This window comes from Oreochromis niloticus, linkage group LG7, assembly GCF_001858045.2.
Source record: "Oreochromis niloticus isolate F11D_XX linkage group LG7, O_niloticus_UMD_NMBU, whole genome shotgun sequence".
NCBI classification, from domain to species: domain Eukaryota; kingdom Metazoa; phylum Chordata; class Actinopteri; order Cichliformes; family Cichlidae; genus Oreochromis; species Oreochromis niloticus.
This window is the reverse complement of record NC_031972.2, coordinates 40,318,259-40,336,784: the sequence shown is the minus strand read 5'-3', so window position 1 is coordinate 40,336,784 and position 18,526 is coordinate 40,318,259. Positions and strand designations below refer to the sequence as shown.

General features: G+C 37.5%; 1 protein-coding gene across 1 annotated transcript in view; it reads left to right on the top strand.

Annotated features, from left to right (window-relative positions):
- Positions 1-217: 217 nt before the first annotated feature.
- The window catches only part of pot1 (protection of telomeres 1 homolog), a 52,249-nt gene continuing 33,940 nt past the window's right edge, over positions 218-18,526 (top strand). Inside the window, exons 1-5 of the mRNA XM_005454213.4 lie at positions 218-286; positions 9,835-9,972; positions 12,564-12,636; positions 13,479-13,579; positions 17,458-17,565. Of these exons, the coding sequence (XP_005454270.2) occupies positions 230-286; positions 9,835-9,972; positions 12,564-12,636; positions 13,479-13,579; positions 17,458-17,565 (477 nt within the window). The 5' untranslated portion in view covers positions 218-229. The remainder of the gene's footprint in view (positions 287-9,834; positions 9,973-12,563; positions 12,637-13,478; positions 13,580-17,457; positions 17,566-18,526) is intronic.

Below are 18,526 nucleotides of genomic sequence, written 5' to 3'. Positions count from 1 at the left end.
GAATTGTTAATTTTAAATTTGAGTGTTGAAAGCAGCTTGTATTTTAACTATCAGGAATTGAAACGCAGTTTAAAATGATTAAACAATAGCTTAAAAAAAAAGGTTTTTCTATTTGCATTTCAAAGCTGACTTCGATTTTTTCTTAGTTTTTCAAGCAACATTTTCTGTTACGGTTCAATTATTACGTCTTTGATCGTTTTTATGCAGTGGCCTGGGTTATTTTCTACGCATGCGCATAACAGAATCAGCCTGTCAATTCGAAAGCAAGCGAGGGAAAACTGCTGTGGTAAGTTTTTCACGTTTATTGACAGCGTGTAGTATGCTCTTTTATTATAATGACTGCTTAAGATTCGCTTTCGGATTTTCTTTTACTAACTTTAATTAGTTTGCAGATAGTTTGTTCAGTGGGCGTTTGACGTCGTTGTACTTAGGAAAAGGCGTGTGTAGAGTTTTCATAGCGTTTTAGTTTCTTACTCAATTGTAAATACGTACATCATACACAACACATTCCCAGATGTTTCAATAACAAGCACACTGCATTCTGGAGTTCGATCGACATCTAAATTGGCAGTTGTATTATTTACGTAAAGAAAAGCAAGTCTATATAGATCCTCGTTGTCTTCCGTGTGTCCACAACTTCCCAACGTTTAAGCCATAAACGTGCAGCATTATGTGTCGAATATTATCCGAAATTCCCAGTACGAGCTATATATTTATAAAAAAACATATGTATAGTATCTTCTGTTTCATTGCGTTGTTGTCCAGATCAACAGAATTTAAATTGAAGCATTTCTGAGTGGAGTTTGGTTAGGGATTATTTGAAAAACAGAACGTATTTCTCGCTTTTCCTTGTTTTCTACCATAATCCATCAGGTTGCAGGGTCAATGAGAAGTATGTAATTTTCCTTAAAGAAGTGCTAAATGGGTTATGAGTTCGTGCTAAACTGATTATGGGTTCACGTTAAACTGGATGCTAGCAAAGCTGCTAGTCTTTGTGGTGGTGTTTGCTTAAGTTTGCTAGCTAACGACCTCGTTAACAATTTAATTCCCTGTGACATTAGTTGAACGGAAGATAATATTACAGTACAACAGTCCGTTTGGAATACCCAAGTACGCAAGTTTGTACTTGGTAAGTTTACTTGGAAGTCCAGACTTCCGAGGACTCTACACAAACATTACAATTGGAAGAGCGGAGTATTTGATGACGTCACAGCTCTGCTCAGCTCACAGTGTGTTTTTACTGCCACCCCCTTAATTTCATTGTGATCAATACTTACAATTGAAAGTGCTTGTCATACGCCTAATCACTAGATTTCTTTAAAAAACTGATTATTTAGGAAAGTGTTTGTAATTACTTTGGCAAAATGCTTGGCTATAAAACAGCCATCCATGTGAAATTATTGGGAAAGAGTTCAGTAAAGACTCATTATTTACATTGGTGTGATCTTAGAAGATGGTATTGAACTTTATGCCACTATACTGAAATAAATATTGAATAATCAATATTTATTTCAAGTAACATATATATTTGTGTAACATACATGTAATTATAAACTTATAAATGTAGCGGTGCTGCCCAGCATTCTATTATTCATGCCTTTAGAGCTAACGGACACCTCTCCACCTTTATTCTTAGTCTTATTCATGACCATTATTATTTGCCTTCTAACATCCATAGAATTATATGCTCTTTTATATCATCAATGATCTGCTTCATAGTGTCTAACAAATTTCATACAGGTAAGCATTAAGGATAAACTTCATCTCTCTCAATAAAACATTTGACCTGTATACATAGCTCACACTGTGTATTGAAAAACAGATGAAATGTTGTAATTACTTTATATCTTATACTATTATTCCTAGACTCTCAAAACTTACATTAAACAGTAGGTATTAATAATAAAGTTGAGTAAATATTAAAAAGATATAATTTGGTCTTTTCCAAAGGATTAATTTGCAAATATACTGAATACTCCACAATATACTGATATACTCCACTGAGACATAAAAATTAAATAAAACTACTCAGTTATGAATCTTAACTTTAAGCTCAGGCAAACTGATTTCGCCCAGCGAAAAATGAAACACTGACATAAACCAAAGATTGACCATTAGCCATAATTTAAGTGAATTATATATTTTTGAAAATGATGTGCTCCTCTCAATGGGTATCATCATGCATATTTAAAAATAGCCTGTGTGTACTGGCATTCTTGAAGTAAAGGTGCAAAAATTGCATTTGTTTCTTGTAGAGAGGAAAGCTGACTATGTTTTCACTGTTCACATTCGTTGTTGCTCCTAATTAGCTAGGAACTGTGGCATGGAATATGACAAGTGAATTTGCAGGGATGATAGTGGGTAGTAATAAGTGCTAATGATACTTTAAAGTGGACATGAAACACTAAATGAATTATTTAACATCTTACACTGTCATAGATTTACCACTCTTCATAAAGTTGTATTTAGGAAATAAGTGTTTAAGGTTTTTAGCACAAGTAGCACACCATCTTTTGACAGTACAGAATCTAGTGTCACTAGGTTGGTTGGTTGCTGCTAACAGAATTTACATTAGCTAATGTAGCAGTGTTGCAGCCAATTAGCAGTGTTATTTCCGCTGACCAATAATTTCTGTCATAGTTTTCCTCAAAAAAAGGAGGAGGGGGGAGGGGGGTGTCCCTATGCTCCTATGCTCCTTGTTTGTCATGAAAACGTGACAAAATTTGAATGCTTGGGAGGAAGAGAAGAGTCAACATATGTACACAATTCATATTTGGTGTTTAAAAAAACAAAACAAAAAGAAAATATGACACTTTTTAAACCTTTTGGAGCAACTCTCACTGGTAAAGACACAATAGACTCTATATTTTAGCTAACAAGATCAACTACTGTAGCTTTATGATATTTAGTCAACAAATACTAAAAGGATTTAGATGGTTAAATTATGACTAAAACTAAATGACACTTTAGTCAAAAGACTGTCATTAAAACTAAATTAAAATTAGCTGTCAAAAGTAACACTACTAACTTGTGCCAGAACTGATGACTCGGTGGAAAACAAGGAAGCTCTAACTAAGAAGCTTTCTTAAGAGGTTACCTTTTCTGCTGTTCGTGGCAGCAGCGATGACTGTTAAATTAAAAACCAAGAATAAACTGTCTGCTTATTCTGTCTCTTTAGCAGTAAGTGGTTCTTCATTGTTGTCAAAGGAGTTTGCAAAGAAAGGCGTCTGGACTTCTTTAAGTTGCTTGAAGACGTTTCACCTCTCATCCGAGAAGCTTCTTCAGTTCTAAGGTCAAATGGCCGAGAGGGCTCACCCGAAACCCTGGCTGATTAGGTCCCACACCCGCTTTCACACCTTGGCGCATGTGATTAGAGGATCACCAGGGGGTCCTTTGTCCCTCCTTGGGGGGATACTCCCACTGGGTTTAAATCTGGGACTCTCGGCCATTTGACCTTAGAACTGAAGAAGCTTCTCGGATGAGAGGTGAAACGTCTTCAAGCAACTTAAAGAAGTCCAGACGCCTTTCTTTGCAAACTCCTTTGACTACGATGACCTGGATGACTGAGAACCTTCACAGACGTTCTTCATTGTTGGCTAGCTGCATTGAAAGGGGAGAATCCACCTGTTAGCCACAATACTTGGGTTTGTTTGTATTGTACATATTTGTTTATAGACTTTATAAGTAAGGACTGTGGGCGAGAGCTGTTTGAGTCAGTTGCACGCTAGTGGTTCACAGGACCCACAAGATGAAGTTCAATACTGTCCCCCTTTTTGGGGGGTTAATTTTTTGGGGTTGTTTTCTGTCTTTTTTACTGAGTTGATTGTTCTGTCACAAGTTAGTTCAGATAAACTAAGTATATTAGCAGTAAACAACCAACCGAGTGATGTCACATTCAGTACTGGCACAAAATGGTGCTACAGATGCTCTAAAAATGTTACATTTAACCCTTTTTTTAATCCTAGCTTCATTGACAGTGTTAAATTGATGAGAGTATTTTTAGAGTAGGGGTTCAGTGTAAATTAGCCTTAATACATGTAGTGTTTTATGGACACTTTAAGATGCACTTGTTTTACTGTGTTTTGAGTGGTGTGTTACTGTTGTATTGACTTATGACAAATGACTGTTCAGTTGGAAGACATTTCTCTTCTCCAGGATACGGGCTGTTTCTGTTATTAGCATTTTATTAACTAATGCACTGTCGCTTACAAAAATTCCACCAGGTGTGTGGCAGGCAGCATCTTCCTAACTTCAGCCATCTATCGGATTTGACTCCTTTTGACAGAAGTTTCACATTGCAGAAAATTTGAAGTTGATTACTTTTACAGAAGCAGGTGGTGGCTATTAACAGACAATGCTTACATTGTAAGTGCCTTAAACTCTGAGTCACTGATGTAGGCCTTTAGGTTAGATATTGAATTTTCATTAACATCTACACCATCAAAATGTCATGTTTTCAGCAGAATAATATTTTTCATAAAGCACAGGGCAAGCTTCAGAATAATAACATGCTCGCTTTTCTTCATTGCAACCACCAGAGAGTAAACTGAATAGTGACTAGGCAGTTTAGTAGTCAGTGGTAGTCCCTACTAATAAGACATTCTCAAAGAAGAAACTTTGATCATTTGATAATTCATTTACAAAAGCACGAGTGCGCCCATATGAACTTGCACATATATGTGACCCTCTTTACCACAGTGAATCTAAATTTGTAGCAAACAATAAATAACTGTTCACATTTCATCTGATGTTATCACTAAATCTTTGTGAAAGAGAAAAAGAGCTCACTCATCCTTTTTCACCCACCTGAAGGGAGGAAAAGTCAAGTTCCCCAGGCTTTTTAAGTGGTGATCACTCGCTGTGCCGTAGTTTGCCTGGTGTGTGTCTGGTGACCTCCTGCTGGGCATGCTTATGAGACAGTGAGGACATTTTACTTTCATGTGGCTGCAGCTTGATGAAAGTGAAGAAATTAACAATTTTAAGTATTAAAACCAACAAAACTAAAAACTACGTGTATATAAAATTTTAGGGACTTTGTCAAGTTAATTAGTGTATGTATAGTTCAGGGCATTTTGGCTTTGGCTTCCTCTGTATAATAAGCTTGTCTCCCCCACAGACATATGGAGCAGGCCCAAGAAGATATGAGAAAAGTGAAATGAAGATAACATTAACAGAATCATTGTTAGTTTAAGTACAGTTTAAACTTCTTAACAGCTGATGATCTTTCTAAAAAGACAACGTAGTGTGACTGTGTGACTGTGTTTTTCTTTAAAAAAGAGGAAAGGAAAACTGCTTCTACTGCTGCAGTGTCTATATGCTCCCAGCACATAGCTTTCCAACATTATTTTGCTATATATACAGTATCACTGTATATGTTTAATAGGAAATGAATTAAAAGGGCTTCTCTATATTGTAAATCATATTGTTGAGATTTTTAGATACCCTTGTATAGCCACCTAAGCTTAGGTTGGTCTGCTGTTTTCGAACCTGCTAGCCTCCATCCAGAAATACTTCTGTCTATAGACCTTGATATCATTGACCTGTCTCATGCTTTACCAGCTCAATAACCTGTGCATGCAGTGAGTGTGTCTGTTTCAAAATGGTTTGGATGAGCCACACTGCTCTTTAAATAGTGATTTAAACCTACATAAATTAAAGCTGAGGCTTGGTATTTTTAATATAGTATTCATTTCTATACACAGATGCTCAAATTTGTTTAAAAAAAAGACAGAATAAATAAAAATAAATAAGGGAATTGATAAGAAAGAAGTCAAATACATTGTAGTAGGTGCTAAACTGATAAAGGCAAATCAGACAGACTCAAATGCCAATGAATAAAAATACGTTTTAAGTCTAGTTTTAAAATACTGAATAGAGCTGCTAGATGATTGACTTTAATCATCAGAATGCTGTTTGTTCTTGAATAGATCATTTTAGTTCCATCGTAGCTTTTGTGAGACAGATATCGCTATATCCGAAAAATTGAGCTAAAAGGGACTTAAAAAGCTTCATAAAGCTCAGGGAACTAAAGAATCAAATTCTTTTAATTTTTTTTAGATGAGTGGCCATTTGATTCATTGTCAATTTAAAAATAATAACTCGAGCAAGTCAGGAATTCAGTGTCTGGTATCAGGTTATACAATGTGTAGTGAAAAATGATTGTCTTTGTTATTTTTTATTTAATTAATTTAGTTTTTGCTTGTGGAAAAGAATCTTTATCTGAGATGGCAGGAGTGGATGCGTCCAGTCTTTCCCTGCATGTCCACAGGGAGCCCGTGACTCACTACTGTAGTGTAGTTTTAAGTGATTTTTATAAACTGTGTTCTTTCAGCACTATTGTTCTCAACACACTTCATGTGCTCAGCACTCAAAAACGGCTCCTCTAACTTGATAAAAGCCCCTATAGGATACAGTGTTTGGCTCAGTCATACTTCAGTAAATCACAATGGCTTATGAGGGGGGTCAGTCAGTACCTATATTTTACTGTGTGAATACTGAGCATCCTCCCACCCCAGCAGTCATGTCTTCAATGCACTTCTGCCACACTCTGTTTATTGTTCAGCGGTGAGCTGGTATTAGGTGGTTCATGTTTGGGAGTTTTCAGTGATGCTCTGAGCAATAGGAAGGCTGTCGTCTAGATGGGATGGCCATTCCTACATTTGGCAGGGATCAGCTGTTGTCCCGGTGCAGCTGACTGTTGGCAGCCGGCTGGTGGGCTCTGTGTTGCTTCTTTGTCGGTGAATACTCCTCCTGTCAGAGCAGACTGAGGATGACTAACAAGACTAGCTGTATACAGCTGTCATAATGAACTCGTCACAAAACTGCAGGCCTGTTCTTTCATTTGTAGGAAATAAAAACAACCAACTATTTAAATGCATAACATTTTGTTTATGTAGAAAAGTAAAGGCAGTAATCACTATTAGTAAATTCTCCTCTTGACTTTTATTGTTCTTTTTAGAGGTGATGCTGCATTTGTTAATAGGCTTTATTTTGTCTTAAAATGTTATTTTCAATCCAGTTTGGGTTCACTTAGTTTCCAGAGTAACTTTACTCATTTGTTTAGTTTTATGGTTTGAAAAATGTTTGGCTTTTATTTGTTTCAGTGTTAGTTTTAGTTTTTAATTACTACTGTGGAGGTTATTTGTTTTTAAGTCTGTTGTATGAAGGTTATTTGTCAGGCTAAGATTTAGGACAATCAGATTTTTTTTTCTAGGTGAAAGTGCTAAATAAGTAACCCAAATAACAATAACAACCCCCTCATAAATTTTACCATTTAAAAGTAGCTGAAAATCTGCCAGCACAGCTGCCACTCCTTGTCTCATTAATATATAGCTCATGAGACTGGACGGGTCCTGGCTGAAAGTTTGCTCAGCTTTGTGGCAAAGGATAAAACAACTACCAATGGGAGTAAATGATGCCTTCACAATGCAGGAACTCCAGCAACACTTAAGGGAAGCTGAACAACTTCAATAATTGACCAACGCGTTTTGGCTTGTGGCCTTCATCAGGGTCATAGTAAAACATTGTAAAAAATTGCTTAAGTACAAGACAGAAAACAGAAAAAAATTCAAATTAACCAATCAAAACTTCATAGATAGGTCAGCTGACATATAACAGGTAGGTATTGGTTAATTGGTTAAGTCACGCCCAAGTAAATACTGGACTAGATCATTAATGATGAGGACGGGGGGAGGAGACATAATCCCCACCTGTCTCAAAATAACACATCTGCAAAATACATACGCCAGGGGTCCCCAATCCCAGTCCACGAGGGCCGGTGTCCCTGCAGGTTTTAGATCTCACCCTGGGTCAGCACACCTGAATCACATGATTAGTTCATTATCAGGCCTCTGGAGAACTTCAAGGATGTCGAGAAGGTCATTTATCCATTTAAATCAGCTGTGATGGATCAAGGACACATCTTAAACCTGCAGGGACACTGGCCCTCATGGACTGGGATTGGGGACCCCTGACATACGCAGTTGAATTAACAAACAAGAGGACATCATCACATGTGAACACATTTGTTAAAAGGTCCTAATTTATGTCTCTAAAATGTAAAATCTCTAAAATGTAGACTTAAAGTGTTGACTTAAGATGAGATGTGATAAAATTAGAATAAAAACATAAAAAATAAAAAAGGTTCAGTTCACAAAAACTCATTGATAGAAAAATCCTCATTGATACCTCTGGGGTGATACCTCAGACTCTTAAAGCAGAATATCCAAAATGCTTTTCTTTTTTTCCAGATAAAATTAATATTACCACCTCTTTGGTTTAGTTTATTGGCTTCAATGCCTAGAAAAATAATGGTGAATTTGGATGTTTATCATTGAAGTGTCTTGTAACAGGGCTGGTTAGATCATTCCTCTTGATCGAACTTCTGTGTTCATTAATTCGATCTTTCAGGGGGCGGGATGTTTCTCCTACATGTATTTTATTGCATGGGCACTGTATCATGTAGATTACATTTTTAGTTCTGCATGTGATAAAGCCCTTTATGGCAATGGTTTTGTCACCTATAGGGTCTTTGAATGATTTAACATTTTTGGTGTATTGACAATTAATGCATGCCCCACACTTGAAATTACCTTGTAGGTTATGGCTTATCAGGGTTTTAACTGGAGTATTCGGGTCCTGGCAAGCTCTAACAAGCCTATCTTTAATATTCCTTCCTCTCCTGTAGGTTATCATTGGTGGTTCTTTAAAGGTATCTAATAAGTTTGGGTCATTTTGAGGGATATGCCAATGTTTTAAAATTATTTCTTTAATGGTTCTGGTTTTTGGTGTAAAGGTTGTGTGAAGGACAAGGTTAGGTTTATGTTTTGGAGATTTCTTAGTTGCTAAATAGAAATCCCTGCTTACTGTACTTACCTTCTCCTTCTTGGAGTAAATGATGCCTGACGCTGCTGGTAAATGTATATGAAACGGAACAAGTAAATGCATTTATGAACTCAACCCATTTTGACTTCTAAAATTCCCTATTTGTATACCAGAGTTTGCGTGTAAACCTCGCGTACACCATAAAGAAGAGTGCGCAGTTTAGTCTTTGATATTTTTACATGATTTGTAGTGGTGTGCAGCATTAACCAGTTAAATAAAAAATATGGACTATTTTTTGGTGTTTGAACTGAGCTGCCAGATGAGTAGCCGTGGCACAGTCCAGGCTGATGAACCTACAGGTGTAGGTGAGCCTGTGAACACAGAGCGGCTCTGAACTCATGAATAAATCACTCATGCCGCACTAATTCAGGCCTCAAGCTCCACCCCTTGGGTTTAAATCAGAGAGTTTTATTTGATGTTGTTTTTTTTTTTTTGCCCTTGCCGAGTTTCCACCTGACTGAGCAGTTGAGCACACGCTCTGCTGAACAGCTCGTCTGCCTCGCAGGCTGTTCCTGCTTTGCTGTCCTCTCTTGGTGAGGGTACCACCAAGGGACTCGCCAGTCAAATGTGCCTGAGATAAAACTAACCAGCTCTGACATGAAGCAACATGTTACCTGCTATGAACAGGGCCAATACTTTTCCCAAGTTTTTCTCTGAAATGCCTAACAGATTTGAATCCTTCTGCTGTACTGTTGACATGGATCTGGTGGTACCTGTCACAGGTATGTTCAGGTAATAAGTTGTCTGTGGTAGAGGAGGGTAACCAGACTTTAAACAAACCGCTCACACAGTGGATCAGTGTCTGTCAGCTGCTGTGGGTTCTTTGCTCTTGGGCAGATGACACATTCAGGTCTGAAGCTGCTGACATTCACTTTTGTCAACTGGATTGGTAGCAGACTGGAATTATACTGAACTTGTCCTTTTTTATTTTATTTTTTTTTTCTATCTCAGCCTCTCAGGTCTCACCTTGATGTCATGCCTGTCCATGTGCTGTTGGAGGGTACGGGGCCTCAGATACCAGCACATCTGACCAGGATTCCCATCTCTCTCATCACCACCAGCACAGATGTCACAGACAAAATAGTCAAGGTCTGTTACAGCAAGCCCAAAAACAAAATGTATAAAGTGCCCATGAACGTGTGTGTGTGTGTTTGTGTGTACACAAATAAGATCTGTGTGTCCCAAGCAATAATGGCTTTGTACTGCTTTAGCAGAATGAACATTGTGTAATGATGGTAAATGGACTGGTTCTTATATACCACTTTTCTACTCTACCTGAGCATCTCTCATTCTCACATGCACCTTTTTTCTACATCACATTGCATTCTGTTTAACATTCATACTCTGATGGATGCATCCAGTTAGTATCTTGCCTAAGGCATGCAGACTGGAGCAGGGATTTAACCACCAACCTTCCAAGTAGCAGATGACCTGCTCTGCCTCCATACCTACAACCACCCAGACTCACTCAGCATAAAAACCTACAATCTTAAAGATTACATAAAGGAGTTGGGGTCGATTGTGCGCAAAGCATGTATAGTCCTAGCTCTGGAAAGTGTATTAATGTAACTAATAGACTTGACCTGGAAGTTGCATCTGAGTTTATTCATATATCTGTGTTGTATATCTATTTAAATTTTTATCATTGTGGCTCATGAAAATCAAAAATCAAGTATCTCAGATTATTAGAATATTTCCTAATATAAATCAGAAAAGGATTACAATATAGAAATGTCAAATTTCTACAAAGGAGTAGTAGGGGCACTTTAAGAAAAAAATATTATTGATCATTTTGAGAATAAATTCAGTTTAGTTGTTAAAGTTGAGTTGTAAAGTTGTAATGCTATTTCAAGAAAAAATGCTATATTAAAAAAAGTCGAAATGCATAGATTACTGTTGTTGCTTCAAGACTGCCAGGGGCACTATAGCCTCTACAAAATGCCTTGTGTAGATGAGTTAGTGAAACAAAATGACCAGTCGTCTTGTGATACAACATACATATTCTTTATTGCACAAGGTGTAACTATTGATAACCTCGCATCTGTCCACTGCCAGCCATTTCATTTTGGACAAATTCACTCTTCTAATTTTGTGTTTTGTTTTGTTTTTCCATCTGACCAGGCGCAGCTTTCTGAACCATCTTTTCAACGTCCATATATTGATCACCACAATATGTTTGTGTGCTAAAAGAGAAATCATTTCCTTCCTTGTTACTAAAACTGGTTCTGAAGTAAGATTAACTCAGAGATTATGGTAACCGTAGTGGCTTATGTTGGAACAACAGCTGTAATCTCTACATTTTGTCTTTTTTCTCAATAGCATTTCGACTTTAATCTCAAAATGATCAATTACATGTTTTTTAAATTGCGGCCCTAAAACTCTGTCTGTATGTTCATTTATATACTTGCTACTTGGTTGGGACTCCTTTGCCACAAATGACTACCTCAGTGTGGTGTGCCATGACCTTGTGGCACAGCTGAGATGTTACTAAAGGCCAGGTTGCTTCGATAACGGCCTTTAGCTCTTCTTTATTTTGAAGTTGGCATTTACTCATCTTCCTCTTGACAGTACTCCATAGAGGCCCTGTGGGGTTCAGGTCATGCAAGCTGGCAGACCAGTCACTGTAACAACATGGTAAATTTGGTAGAAGTTTTGGCACTATGGGCAGGCACCAAGTCTTGCTGGAAAATGAAGTTGGCATTTCTATAAAGCTCAAATCATCACAGACTGGAATTGTGACACTGAAATTCAAACACCTTGGACTCTAAGATGAAAAAATAGACTGTTGCTCAGAGGTTCAAAGTCTTTTCAGATAAAAGTAAATTGTACATCTTCAATCTTCACCCAGACTCTAGGACCTTGATTTAGAAACAAAATCTACAAAGATACTTGATATTAGGAATGCAACAGTTGTAGCTCCTTTCCTGAAGAAGCCCCTTTCTGTACGTGGTGGTTCATGATGCACTGACACCAGCCTCGGTCCACTCCTTATGAAGCTTCCTAGTTTCTTGAATTGACCTTTCTTGACAATCCTGTCAAGACTGAAATCATCTCTGTTGCTTTTTCACATTTTCCTAGCACACATTTCTCTTCCAGGCATTTTGCAATTAAAACGCTTTGATATAGCACTCTGCCAGCACCCAGCTATAATGAGCAATAATTTGGAATCATTAGAATTAAAGCAAATAAGACCTGAAATGAATATAGATAAGGTGAAAAGTTCACAGTTTTGAATTAATTGTAAGAACCCCCCCCCCCCCAAACAAAAACCTTTCTTTATGCCCTTGTGTATAAAAACTGATTTAAGACCTAAATCACGGTAACATGTATATTTAACTATATGTTTAAAATAAAGAATTAAGCACAGATGAACTAAAAGATATTTTGTGCAGCCTACTGCGCAGCAAGTCTGTTTTGAGTCATGCAAAGTTGTTCACTGAGTACATTTTTCTCACTTTCTAGCTTCCAGTCTCCATCTTTTCATGATTTAGAGCGCAGCAGGGTTATAAGCATAATCACCTTTTGTCCTCCGGCCCATTTCTTAAGGTCTTATTAACACTGCTTGGTTTTCTGATGTGGCTTTGATATATTGACAGGAAATTTTGCAGAACTTCAGTCACAGCAAAATGCTTTTGAGTTCATTTTCACATCAGTATTTTTTTTTTTTTTTCAATTTACAGGGGAAAGTGGTTCACAAGGGGCCGCTAGTGTCATTGAACGATGACAATTTTATCCTGAAGATGGTCATCCAAGGTAATGTTTAAACAAGTATTAGCTGTCCATCAATAAATTCCAATACGTACATATTTTGTCATGCCTTTACTTACGATTCCCATTAGCCTCCATGTGTTTATGATAATGTGGTGGTTGAGTTTAGAGAGACTTTTGCACTTCACATTATATATAAGTGTTTGAGTTTTATTTTATTTTTTTCATTTTATAATTATTAGGACACTGTTTAAGTACAGATGACTAAACAGATTTCTTGTTTTGTGCAGCAGTCGATTCAGCATATGAAGAAATTCAGTTTATTATCGCACACACCAAAGAGAACGAGCATATCCTCTTTAGGCATCTATTACAATAGTTTCCCAATGTAACTATAACTAGTAATTCAAGTAGCCTAATAGTGTAGCTATAGCTATAGTTGCTGTACATAACATAAACAATCAAAGGAATTCTACCATGAGACCCATGTCCACAAATGCATGGTTATAAATACCTCTAATTGCTGATTCATCTTCATCTTTCATTGGGCCTGAATTCAGTGTTCTCATTTGGAAAAGAGTGGATTTGCTCACTTAGGGTTTCGAAGTTTCTGCCTCAGGTGGAGGAGTCCACATACAGTATCTCAGCTTCCTGTTCATGTGTAGAGGAAGAGTGGAACAGAAGATTGAAAAATGGATTGATGCAACTACATGAATTTGGTGAAGAGCGAGAAAGCAAAGCTGTGTATTTACAGGTTGATCAGTGCTACTACTGTCACCTTTGCTATTGGCTTTGTACTTAGACTGCTGCCCCTGCAACTCAGCACCTTGAATTTACCTTTTCCCTTATTCTTTCCAGTTTTAACACATTCGTATTATGTTTTCCAGAAGAAGATTCCATGCCGAACAGCTCATCTCAGAACTCATCTGTCAATGTTGTCTTGTTTGGATCACTGGCCAAGAACTTCAATCAATCTGCCAACCAAGGGGTAGGTCTCTGAATCTTCAAAAATAAGTCATTTTAGACTTTTGTCTTCACAAAGCATCACGGCTGAAAGAGATGGTGAAATAAGTGTTGCATTTTAAAGTTTGTATTATTTACATTGAAAAACTAAGGAATTCTAAGCAATTTCTAAATCCCTCCTCCCTCCCAGGTTAAGGGCTTAGTGTTTTTTTTGATAGCTCCTTAAATTTTGATACACATATCAATAATACCACTCAGTCTTCATATTTTCACGTACATAATAGTAATCTTCTACTCCTCTAAAATGCAGCTGCTCGTGTCATTATTAGAACCCTTCCATAGAACATATTACTGCTGTTCTTCAACAGCTTCACTGGCTTCCTGTAAAATATTGCATTAATCTCTTGCCTGCTACTGCTTTACTCCCACCCCCGTCAAATGGCTGATTGACTGTAGCACCACTAATAGCAACGATAATTTTACCATACAGTTAGGATCGTATTTATTTGGACACTGATACAAGTTTTGTTTCTTTTACCTGTTTATTGAAAAATATTCCAGTTATAGTTATATAAGGAACATGAACATAATGTATAGACATTAAGCAGAGTCTGGCCTGGAGTTGATCTGAGGTGTAGTGCTTGCAATTGGAAGATTTTTGCGATGAACAGACAACATGCGGGCGAAGCGAGCCATCCTTAAGCTGTGGAAACAAAAGAAACCCATCCAAGGTATTGCTACAATATTAGGAGAGGGAAAAAAAATCTACAGTTTGGTACATCCTGTGAAAGAAAGCAAGCACTGGTAAACTCAGCAACACAACAAAACCCCTGGACGTCCAGTGGTGGACAAACACAGAATCGTTTCCATGGTAAAGAGAAAATCCTTTACAACAGCCAACCAAGTGTTATATCCAAGTCTGTTATAAAGAGAAAACTGCATGAAAGTAAATACAGAGGATTCACTGCAAGGTGAAAGCCACTCATAAGCCTCAAGAATAGAAAGGCTAGATTGGACTTTGCTAGAAATATCTAAAAAAGCCAGCACAGTACAGATGAAACCAAGATCAACCTCTACCAGAATGATGGCAAGAAAAAAGTTTGGAGAAGGCCTGGAACAGCTCACGATCCAAAGCATACCGCATCATAACACAGCGAAGGCAGTGTGATGGTTTGGGCATCTATGGCTGCTAGCGACACTAGTGTTTATTAACCCTTTTATGCATAGTGGTCACTACAGTGGACAGCTATTCAAAGGCTGTTTTTATTGTATTTGTGTCAGTGTTGATGGTATACTAAAGATGAATAAAAATACTTAAAAAAAAAACCCTGATTGAGGTTGTCATAAATCATGCATGACAGGGTTGATGATGTGACACAGGACAGAAGCAGCTGAGGTGCTCAGAGACATACTGTCTGCTCAAATTGAGCTAAATGCAGTCAAATTGATTGGGTGGAGTTTAATTATACAGATGGACAATGACCCAAAATATACAGCCAAAGCAACCCAGGAGTTTATTAAAGTGAAGAAGTGGAATATTTTTGAATGGCCAAGTCAGTCACCTGATCCCAACTGAGCATTTCACTTGTTGAAGGCTAAACCTTGGATAGAAAGGCCCAGAAACAAACCGCAACTGAAAGCCGCTGCAGTAAAGGCTGGCAGAGCGTTAGAAAGGAGGAAACCCAGCATCTGATGAAAGAATGCTTTAGTTCCTCACATTTTTGATGCAATCTTTTTGTTCAACCCACTGAATTAAAGCCGAATTGCAACTGCATCTGAGTTGTTTAAGTTAAAATTTATTGTGTTAATGTACAGAACCAAAATTAGAAAAAAAAGGTATCTTTGTCCAAATATTTATCGACCTAACTGTATATTTGCAATTTCCAGTCAGTTCTGTTTTGCCATTGTTACAAGTGGCTCTACCTTGCAACAAAATGGGGAGTCCACACAACTAAGGTATGCATTAACTATTTTATTTGCAAGAGGTAGAAACGGGTCATAAATCAGTAAACCGTGGTGAGGTGTGTGCTTGAGAGTCAATCAGACTGGGAGGCTGTTTACCATGTGAAGAGCAGCAAGAGAAAAACATGTCAGGGCTTTATAATGGCCTTTATAATTAGCTCCTGATGACAACCAGTTGGCTAGAAATTCTTGGGTCTGTCCATGAGTCATATAACCTAACAAAATAGATTAACAGGCTCATTACACCATTTAAAAAAATGTTAAAATAATGTTCACATCAAATGTCTTCACAAAGTCTAAGGAACACAAGCCATATCGCATTTTTGACCAAAAAGATTTGGCTTTGGTTTTTATTTAAAGAGACTCGAGCTGTTCTAGCTGATGTTATTAGTCTTTAGTGAACACTTAAATGCAGGGGTTGGGATTTACCAATGATTGCCGCACTGAACTGTTAGAGACCAAATGAAACTATGCATAATAATATTTTTTTTGTTATTTATGAAGTTATTCAAATTATCTATGATGTTACTTTCTAAGAAAATATATATTTTAATACTTTTATTCAGTAAAAACTAACCCCGACAGTAAATACATTCATGGAATACTGGTAGATGATTGGTTTAGAAACTGCCGACCCTCACCCATCTTTTATCTTGGTCTAATTATTATGATTAATCACTGGCTCTCCTACACAATGTCTTTTGTACTGTCTTCCTCCTCTCACCACAAACCGGTCGTGGCAGATGGCCGCCCCTCTCTGAGCCTGGTTCTGCCAGAGGTTTTTTCCTGTTAAAACTGGGTTTTTCCTTCCCACCAAAGAGAAGGTGGTTAATACGCTGCTCATTTGAAACTAAGAACTGTCACTTACAGAGTGTTGAATGAGGAGCAAGTTTTGTAACGAGTTGTATTATGTTATTTCCAAATGGAAATTATATTTTTTCTTTCAAACCTGTTACTTAAATGTGTAATGAGCTGAGGGGGATTCATGTGATTTGTGGATGAATATAACATTATTTCTTTTTTGTTTTGATTAGCTAAATCAATTTGCACATAGAGTATTTGAAGAAATCAATGGTGAGTTGTGTTTGTGCCTCTGATGGTGTGACATAATGGAATATCTTTGTTCTGTATTTTTTAGAGCATAAGTATACGTTATCAGTGCTATCTTATGAATTTTATTTTATTGTAATAACAAATATTTGCCAAGAGCAAAGACTTGTCATGTCTCCAGGATGAATTTGGTAATATTGAAGACTGGATTCTAACAGTTTAAATAGCTTTAAAGAGTAGACTTTAATGGTGAGCAGCTGATTAGTTCCTCATGTTTCAAGTGTAACACTAAAATAGCTCGGTTAGCTCCTGTCAGTGTTGCTCCAGCTCACTGTGACAGTCTGCTATGATACTGCACTGTATAACATCTGTGATGCTTTTGCAGAGTTGAATTTGTTTGTGTCCAGGGCAGAGACATTGAGTACATCAAGGATAATCCTCCCCAGCAGCATATCACTATGTTTCTGGTTTCCTCACAGTAGCATTTTCATGGAACTCAAAGCTCTCCCATAAAGCTTGTTGAAGGCAGGAAGTCATCTCAGCTTGAGCTGTTGCACTCAGCCATATATCCCAGAGATTTTGTCAGGCTGTGTCTCTGTAACATGATTATTCAGAGTATCTGCTGTCCCCTTGTCAGCCCTGAGGGGAGGCTTTGAAGCCATATTGCGGTAGCTGACACGCCAAACAAAAGACAATCTACACTTTTCACACCAGCTTATCATCTGTGAGATGTGTTGACGTCTTGCTCCCAACACAAAAGTCTCTCAGGGCGCAATATTTGCTGCTCCAGTGCTCCCTCTGGAAGAAAAGTTGTATATTTGTCTCTCAGCTCCCTTAGTTTAAATCCCTGATTTCTCCGGTTGTTTTTTTTTATCTTGTGTTTTCTTACAGGATGTAGTGGCGGCCTCTGGCTTCACTGTGGGCAAATCTCCCACAGTTCATAAGGACAATCTGCACCCCTGTAACCTGCTGCTCACAGAAGATGGAGCCTGCATTTATGTAAGGACCAGTAACTAATCTTGTGTATACATTAGCATTAGGCATTAATGCAAAAATTCTGTTTCATATTCGCAATTTGACAGTTCTTTGAAGCTTTGTCTTTAATTTATTCTTCAGAACTTTTTATATATGTTGACTCATATATTTTTGTATTTAAAAAGCAACACTAATCATCCCTACATCAATTTTCTTAACTGCTTGTCCAATATATGGCTCTTGAGTTCTGAAGCTTATCTCAGCTGACATTGGGTGAGAAAAGTAAAAGGGACTAATGTAACAAAAAATGTAAAAAAAATAACACATTATTCTTTATGATCCTCAACTGTTCTTGTATCTCATCATTAGTTGAAATACTGTAGATGGCTGCCTGGGTCTTGGTAATAGTCTTTGGTCTTTATGTTAGTCACCCAATTGCTGCTGTGCTTTTCAAGGCACTTGAGTTCACTGCGTCCTGGGGCTCTTTTTGCCCCCCTCTCCACCTGAAGGCCTCTTGAAGACTCCTAAAGACTGTTGGTTGCCCTTGCAAGTTGAGCTTGATGGTTTAAAAAACAAACAAACAAAAACGCCAGTCAGGGACACCCTGTGATTCTGTGTCCCTTACCGCTCTCTTCTTTGAAATAAACATTAAAACATTTTTCATGGGAATTATTTTTAATTTCAATAACTCCATGATGTTTCACCATAAATAATCAAGATTATAATATTAACTAAAACATTACATTTGCTGTTATCAATGAGTAACATTTAATCACACACGCCTTACTAATGTGACTACTACTGTTCTGCCTGTCCTCCTACAGTCCAAAGATATGCATGTTAGGTTACCTGGTGATTCTAAATTTGCCGTATATCTTAATTTGAGCGGGAATGGTTTTCTCTTTACTTTGTGATAGACTGGAACAACCCCTTTGTTTTAAATGCTTTAATCTATCAGATGTAAAATCTGTTTGGTGTCTGATTT